This window comes from Lipophrys pholis, assembly GCF_963383615.2.
Source record: "Lipophrys pholis genome assembly, chromosome: 21".
Taxonomy (NCBI): Eukaryota; Metazoa; Chordata; class Actinopteri; order Blenniiformes; family Blenniidae; genus Lipophrys; species Lipophrys pholis.
The window spans coordinates 4,103,541-4,112,450 of record NC_137649.1 but is presented as its reverse complement, the minus strand read 5'-3'; the positions used below and the strand labels follow the sequence as shown (position 1 = coordinate 4,112,450).

Sequence of the window (8,910 nt, the reverse complement as noted above, 5' to 3'; positions counted from 1 at the left end):
TTCGTTAAATTTACTTTTCAGATTAATGGTTCTCTCTCTCCCTGTACATGTGTACATATATACACACACAGACAATTTATACATAAACTACTCTTTATATCAACATAATGTGAAATGTTATATTTAAACTGAAATAATTATTACAATGATGAATAATATCCATTATAAATACGTCATATGCATTGTTTCACACATCGTTACATTGCCTCTACCCCCATGACGTCACCACCATAACACGGAAGCAGTCCAGAGAGCAGCCGGTGGGGAGAAGGGGGGCGCAGGAGGAGCGGCTCGCAGACACACGGAGGTCCACAGTATCAGGTCCACAGTCCCGGGTCCAGAATCCAGAGCGGCCGGGCCGTGGTGGAGGAGTCAGACCGGCGCAGAGAGGTGAAAGGCGGGCGGGCAGGTAGACGGAGCCGAGCATCATGGCGCTGATCCCCTCGCAGGTCCTGCGGGTCGCCATCCTGCTGTCTTACTTCTCCATCCTCTGCCACTACAAGGCTCTGGACATGCCGGCGCACCAGACGTACGGGGGCAGCTGGAAGTTCCTGACCTTCATCGACCTGGTAACGACCACACCACACACGTTAGAAATAATAGATTACTCAGCGGTTCACGTGCTGCTTCCCTTTGTTTACCGGAAGCTGTGGCGGCAAACAACAATAAGCGGGGCCCTGGAGTCTCCCGGGGTCTGTCCCGAGGGGGGGGGGGGGGGGGGGGGGGGGGGGGCAATGTGGTTTACGGGGGGCAGGTTGACGTGTAAAAGGCTGAACCGGAACAGGTGTTGTGCTGCGAAAACCTCGCTCAGTCGTTAGTGCTCTCCCTCTTCCGGGGGCGCGGTGCGCGTGCACCGTGAGTCCCAGAGACCAATATTTTTTATAAATGTATTTATTTTTACCTCCACCGGGGAGGTTATAAAATCACCAGTTTTTTTTGTCTGTTTGTCTTTCTGTCTAAAGAACTAATGAGCGAATCTTCATAAAAGACACGTGGTGCATTTTGATCAGAGGAAGAACCTTTTATATTCTGGTGGTGATCCGGATCAAAATAATCATTCCAATAGAACATTTTCATTTTGCTGAATATTGTCTGATCTTGTGTTCTTTCAAATTCTGAAATAAAACCAGATCACCAAACTAGATAAATGAATAAAGGCCGTCGATGTGGAATGTGTGTCACTTCCCAGTGTCCATGTCTAAACTCTGATAAATCTCTGATTGCTCTTGTTATGATTCTTATTATTAATATTGACTCATGTCAGACATGTCAAAGCCATGGTATGACACAAAAGACAAACATACAAAAAAAAGTTTGTATGTATATATATATATATATATATATCTTCACACATGCACACTTAAATTCTAAATAATTATCTAAAATTTCAAAAACACATCACTTCAAAAATGAATTAAATCAATGCTTTTCTTTTTAATTCAGAATTTATTGAAGTACCTTAACTTAGGCTCCATTTACAACATTTTCGAGTGAAAACGGGAAACTTCAGTTGCGTTCCGGGTGTCTGTGTACATGAAGACTGTGCTCAGCCACTGAAAACCTTTTTTTAAAAACCCTAACGTTGCCGCGTAAACCTAAAACTTTACTGAAAACGAAAAACGTTTTCACTTGAAATTTCTTTTAAACTGGGCCTTTTAAATAAAACAAACAACTTCTAAACTGTTTTCAGAATTTCCACAGCAGATAAAATGTTTACGTACTTTAATTTTCGTAAATTTTTTGAAGGTTTTGTAACATCATAACGTGACATTCACCCTCCAAGCTTGTCAAAAGCTCCGCCTGCTTGTAGCGGCTTGTTGCACAATCGTCACTCTCGGTAAGGGAAAGTAGTTTTCTCTTGTTTCTCGCGGCGATCGCGCTGTGCTGTACGCCGAGGGAAAACTCCTGAGTCATTGTGCTGCCGCTCTTTATTGTGCCTGTAAAAGCCGCCGGGTGCATCGGCGGAGGTGCGGCGGCGGACCACATAGAACTCTTTACAATCGCCGTCCTTTATCCACCAGCGAAATCCAATTAGGGGCTTCACACTGTAACCACCAACAGAAATCAGAGGAAGACACGGCCGCCATTCATACCGACACAGAAAGGCAGCGATGCGACAAAGCCGGCTCTGTGTGCGGCCAATCAGCTGCTGGAAGCCGGTCTGAGAAAAACAGAAAGGACGAGCTTCTTTCTGGTTTTACTTCGGCCTGTTTATTCTACTCATGAAGAGATTCATGATTCAGACGAGGGATGAGCCGATAACACTGAGTACTTTGCATTTGAGTACTCACCGATTCTGAGTACTTAGGCCAGTACGCACATTTAGTTTTTTTTAACCCTTCATTGCAAGAGTGGAAATATCTATATTGTTTCTTTTATATTATTAATATTATTTGATTTCAGCCCGTTGACACATCGGAGCCACTGAGAATGCAACTTTTTGAAAATGCCGCCCGAGGTGGCAGCGTTTCGAAACTCGGTGGAAATGAAGGAAAACGCAGCTTTTTGAAAATGCGCCGACTTTTTGAAAAGTCAGAGTGAACATAGAAATGCAGGACCGAGTCGGAGTCTTCGTGGAAACGGAGGAACGTGCAACTATTAGAAAAACTTTGTCTCCATTGGGAGGAGAGTTTTTTTTTTTTACATTTTTCTGCTGCAGTGCGCCACGACGGTAATAAATAGTTGTTCTGCACATCACGAGCTGGACAATCAGAACAACGTTTCCTCCAGAGGGTCACGACTCCCACTCCATCTTCTCCTGGACTTGGTAGTTTTATTTTGACGGTCACTGTAATAACAATCCATCCTGGTCGTCTGTCCACGAATGTCTGCTCTAATGTTTAGAGCTGATTGCACCCACTAGTGGACCAACATGCTAACTACATCGTCTTTAGCGTTTCTGCCGTTTCCGTGTAAACGGACATTGTTTTTAAAACATTGCTGTGTAAACACGAAACTTTTCTGAAACGACAACACGAAAAGGATTTATTTTCCCTTGGAATGTCACGTGAACATGGTCTAAAGTTCATATATCAGGTTTTGCCAACTTCAGTAAAGCGTCTCTTTCTCCAAGTTCTTACCACTGCACCTGAGTGAAACATTTCTCCTTTAAAATGTTTTTAAAAGTTTTTAAAAATCCAACTGCGTTGTATCCTCAACATAATCTGTGATCCAGGAAAAGGAACGTTTCTCCAGCTTTTTTCAATTATTTATTTATTGTTTTCTCATTTCTTTATGGGGAGCGAGCCACATGTTTAACATTACTACGATAGAAACGTGTCTTATGTAATAGTTTAACTAATTCAATATAAATAACTAGCCTGAAAGAAACTAACGAACAGTTTGCTTTGTTGTGAAAAGCTTGTTAAGTCATAATAACAACCTCTGAAGTGTGTGTGTGTGTGTGTGTGTGTGTGTGTGTGTGTGTGTGTGTGTGTGTGTGTGTGTGTGTGTGTGTGTGTGTGTGTGTGTGTGTGTGTGTGTGTGTGTGTGTGTGTGAGAAAGCTGTGTTATATTTTCCACATTAAACTTTTCCTCCCTGGTTAACTGCTGTTAAAGAGCCGAACGCACCAGCAGCCAGGAAACACAGCGCAGCCACATCTGGCTCCCTGTGTGTGTGTGTGTGTGTGTGTGTGTGTGTGTGTGTGTGTGTGTGTGTGTGTGTGTGTGTGTGTGTGTCTGTGCGGCTGCGCTTCAATATGAAACTGACACACTGACCCTGAACACAATAAGAGCCTCGTTATTGGGATTTTTTACAAGCTGGATGATGACATCATTAGATGGAGGTGTGCTGAAGCTGGGAAGCATCCAAAATGTGCAGGACCCTGATCTAGATTATAGAGCATCTTCCTCCCACTCACATCCAGATTATAGAGCATCTCCCTCCCACTATAATATAGATTATAGAGCATCTTCCTCCCACTACCATACAGATTATAGAGCATCTCCCTCCCACTATAATATAGATTATAGAGCATCTTCCTCCCACTACCATACAGATTATAGAGCATCTTCCTCCCACTATAATATAGATCATAGAGCATCTTCCCCCACTACCATACAGATTATAGAGCATCTTCCTCCCACCATCATACAGATTATAGAGCATCTTCCTCCCAATATAATATAGAGTATAGAGCATCTTCCTCCCACTCACATCCAGATTATAGAGCATCTTCCTCTCACTATAATATAGAGTCTAGAGCATCTTCCTCCCACTATCATACAGATTATAGAACATCTTCCTCCCACTATAATATAGATTATAGAGCATCTTCCTTCAACTATAATATAGATTATAGAGCATCTTCCTCACACTCACATCCAGATTATAGAGCATCTTCCTCCCACTATAATATAGATTATAGAGCATCTCCCTCTAACTAACGTTAACTATGTTCAAGTACTAATCTTGATCCATATGATCCACACTGGGTTTATTGAACATAATCTATGGTCATAGTACAATAAATACACTGGTTTTGCCGTAGTGCTTCAGCAAAGTGTTTCTTCTCTACTGTCTGATTGATGTATTTAACAGTAAAATTCACATTGTACTTCTTCTGATGGTCCATTGATGCTCAAAATCATGCTTGAGCTCTGTACTGTACATAAATGCATTTGGATGGCGTCGAGGCTAAAATGCCTCCATAATCTTGCCGTCTCCTCACCCAGCGGGCGACATCTGATACTCCCGGAGCGGGGGAGGGGGGATAGGTGTTTGCATCCTCTCCTTGGAGGAGGAGGTCGCATCCACCACCGTGAATATATATCGATAGGAGGGTGTTATTACACACATACAGAGGTTAAAATAACCAGCCGCTGTGCGCCGCCTCTCACCTCAGTCTACTTGCTGTCGGAGAGATTCTCCTTGAAATGCAGCGTTTGTAATTTGGCCAGATTTTCTTTGTTTTAGGTGAACATTGTGCGGCTTTGTTGAAATCGGTCCGATTTGGGTTTTTTTTTTTTTTTTTTTTGCAGAATAAGCCCGTGTTTCCTGCTGTTGAGGATTTATTCATGTTGGACAAACCGACAGCATTTTAAGTAAAAGCGCATCGTTTTTGAGTCCTCGTTTCCCAAAGATTTTGCATTTACACGGCAACAATTTGGAAACAATGTCCGTTTACATGGCACAAACAATGAAAACGATGTAGTTCTCACCACCAGTGGGTGCTCTTATATGTTTGTAATGAAACAACACACATAATAAGCTACAAACATTAACAATGAGAGTGTGGGCACATGTTACAAGTCATCACAGTTGGCTCTCTAATATAAAATTACTCGGGCTGATGCTAACGATTATTTATCTCATCAGTTAATCTGTAGATTCTTTTTCTGATCATTATTTTCTGATTGTTTTAAGTCCGTCATCTCCCTCACTTGCTTGCACCACATTTTAGCGAATGTATGCTCAGACAGGCGATTCGCAGATTTTCCATTCATGACATCATCTGGGGGGAATAGCTCTACCCTCTAAAATCATGAGCGTACGCCGTTTTTTTTCCTCTTTGCAGACGCTACCGGAAAACAGGCATTGGGTATGCGTGGACAGACGCCGCTCATTGATATTCAAAGGTACAGAAACTGAAAGAACCTGTTCTCAGTAAAGCTCACTAGAGGGACTGTTAGACTGGTTGAAATTCAGGACCAAAGGTGGAAACAATTTTGCTGGACCTCTGACACCAATGCGACACTGGTGAAAAACTGTATATTATGGGAAGTGTTAGGCTGGCCACCCCGTGGTGAGCCGCCACTTTTACAGCTCGTGTGTGCAGGGGCGGTGGTTTTTCGGTCAATAGACATCAACCACCAAACACTTCTCAGGTAATATTCTTTCTGTTATAAGCAGCTGTTGATGCCCACACATGCTCATTTTCAGAGTGAATTCCATATTTCAGGCCCTCCTCGCTCTGGGATACTAGAAATGACTTCGCTGTAATACATGAAATTACTGGCTGAATTCGATGAAGACGAGGAAGGTTCTGGGAAAAAATGTGTAAACCACAACATCTAATGATTACTGTCAGAGCAGCCCGGTGTCGCCTCGCCTCCTCTGAAAAAACACCCGCCGCCTCAGCTCGTCCTTTCCCCCTTTGTCTCTTTGTTTGGCGTGTGAAAGCTCTCCCCGTCTCTCCCTGCAGGTGATCCAGGCGGTGTTTTTCGGTCTGTGTGTCTTGATCGATGTGTCCAGTCTGCTGACTAAGGGAGGCGACAGCAGGGAGCAGGAGCGCCAGCTCAGGAAGCTGATTGGCCTGAGGGACTGGATGATGGCCGTCCTGGCCTTCCCTGTCGGAGCGGTGAGGCGATAGACGCGCGCGTGCACGCACGCACGCACGCACGCACGCACACACACACACACACTTTCTCCCAGTTTTCTGCAAAGCGCTAATCATCCAGACGAGGATCTGGCATCTTTGATCATCGTGAAAGAGACAAACATTTTATCTTTATTTTCATGCGGCCAACAGAATTGTAACTGAGCACCTCTGCGACGACGGTAGACGAGAATAATGGCTGCCAATTAAATAAAAAGATCTGGGCTTATTGAATGCATGATTATTCGTTTCAGATGGGGTTAAAATGATCTTCCGTGTCTCATCACTTTATTGATTTTTAGAAAAATGGTTTACAGGCAGCGAAGACTCTCCAGGTTCATATCATGGTACTGTTATTTGAACAGCTCAGGTATTTAAACTCTTTGGGTGTGTCACCCAGGATTACATAAAGTAATGGTTTCTGTGCTGATGGATTTTATAGGGCACAGGGCATGGCGTATCGTTTCATTGACTTTTATCATGGAGTCACACGAGGTCAAAGGAGGTCAGTGATCGATCGTGACCCCTTGAAGTTGGATTATTGAATTTTGTTGGCAGAAAAGAACGAACGAGTGGTTTACGCCTTCTCCTCTGTTAAGAGAAGCTTTTCTCGTAGATATATAATTTTAACCTTCTCTCAGTTCGTCTGTCCTCGTCCAAAATGTGGACATTCCCATCTACCAAGGAGTGCAACTGTTCCTTGAGGTGTGGACTGACAGCGGAGGCCCCGTGTACACGAGATCGTTTCCAGTGAAAAACGTACAGTTTTCATTTTTATTCGTTTCAGAAAAGTTTCACGTTCACACGACAACTTTTCAAAAACCCTGCTGTTGCACGCCACGGCTATAGTAACGAGTTGTTCTGCACACGCTCAGTAGACGGACAATAATAACGTTTCCTCCAGAGTGTCATGACTCCCAGTCCGTATCCTCCTGGACTTGGTAGTTTTATAGTTGACAGTTTCTGAAACAACAATCCAACTTGGTCGTCTGTCCACTAGAATGTCCGTGTACTTTCAGTGTTAGTTTTATAGTGTTTTGTTCTCTGATGGATGTGTGTGTAGTTTCATCACAAAAAACTCAGGGCATTAAAACCCAGACTTCACAGCTTCGAATCCTTCAGGGGGCAGAAGTGTAGCACAAGTCACGTGTAGAAAACAGACAAGTGTGAAACTGCTGGACTCGTAACTGGTGAGTTGTCCGTATGTTCAGCATTTGAAGCTGAAAACAGACTTTTCAATTACAAATATCTTTGTATGCATTGACAAATCTTATTACATGTTCAAATTCTGATACAGATGAGCAGAGTATTTACACATTTAAATACCTCGTTACAGACAGACAAATTACGAGACGACTTTTATTCAGGTTCACATTGACAACTCTGACTTGGGACAGACATATTGAAATAAAACTCTCTCTACATTTACAAATAGTTTTGCTGCTATAATGCCTCCATGAACCCATAAAAGTTTGGTGCTCAGATCAAAACTAATTGTTACAAATATTAATTTCACTATATATTGTTACATGCTTGTCCTGTCACTTTAAATGACAAGTGCATTGTGGGAAATGGAGTCATAGCATGTTTTGGTTTTGGGAAGTACAGTTTGTTGTTGTCCTGTTGCGCTACTTGTGTGTATTCATTCAATTCAACTTTATTTATATAGCACCAAAATACAACACAGTCATTTCTCAATTCTCCACTACGGTTTGGATGCTAACGTGGAAGAAGTTAACAATATTGTCTTATCTTGTGTTTTTTCAAACTCTGAAATAAAATCATGGGCTCACCAAACTAAAATGAATATAGCCAGCTGATGTGCAATATGTGTCATTTCCCTGTGTCCATGTTTACCCTTGGCGGAGGTCAGAAATCTCTGATTGCTCTTGTGTAATTGTGCTGCTGCCCCCGAGCAGCACAGGTGTTCTCACCTGCTCTACTGTAACAGTAGCCACCCACTGTGATAAAGACTGACGTGGCAATAAGGGACGTGGGGCAGTTTCTTTTTTTTTGCTCAAGTTTGTTTATTAAATTTTTACAGAAACAATTACTACAGGTAATGGGATTTCAAATATTAATATTGTGTCAAATATAACAGCATATGCCCCGCAAACCCCCCCCCCCCCCAAAAAAAACCAAAAAAAAAAAGATAAACCAAGCACACCCCCCTCCCGGTCACCATATATTGATCAAGTCAAATATAAAATGCACACCGTATAGAAAAATTAGAAACGTAAAACATTCCATAGCCCCCTCATGCAGACAAACAAGTGTCAGACATTTCTCAAACGAAAACGCAAAAGCCGCGTGTTTTCACTTGAAACGTCTTTTAATCGGGGCCTCGGGTTGCTTTTGAGATGCCTTCTACTTGGACAAATAAAACTATGCACAGACAGTGGCATTCCAATATGTAAATACTTGCTGGGGCAACATTTTTATTTGACACCACTGAACGCCAAAGTAAAGTGGATGCACAACTTTTTAGCCACAACATTATGACAACCATATAAACGCTGATCCTGTGAAAAGGTTGTGCAACTGAAAACAACCGATCAAAAAATAAAAAACTCAATTGAAAAAAAAAAAAGGC

At 42.5% G+C, this 8,910-nt stretch overlaps 1 protein-coding gene across 3 annotated transcripts in view; it reads left to right on the top strand.

Moving 5' to 3' along the window:
- Positions 1–209: 209 nt before the first annotated feature.
- The window catches only part of aig1 (androgen-induced 1 (H. sapiens)), a 29,053-nt gene continuing 20,352 nt past the window's right edge, over positions 210–8,910 (top strand). Inside the window, exons 1-3 of one of the 3 annotated variants that reach the window (XM_080491285.1) lie at positions 219–390; positions 504–569; positions 6,144–6,299. In XM_080491285.1, coding sequence (XP_080347411.1) covers positions 513–569; positions 6,144–6,299 — 213 coding nt within the window. In that variant the 5' untranslated portion in view covers positions 219–390; positions 504–512. Of the gene's footprint in view, positions 570–6,143; positions 6,300–8,910 lie in introns of all 3 variants that reach the window. The other 2 variants (XM_080491284.1, XM_080491283.1) reach the window with 2 other exon arrangements.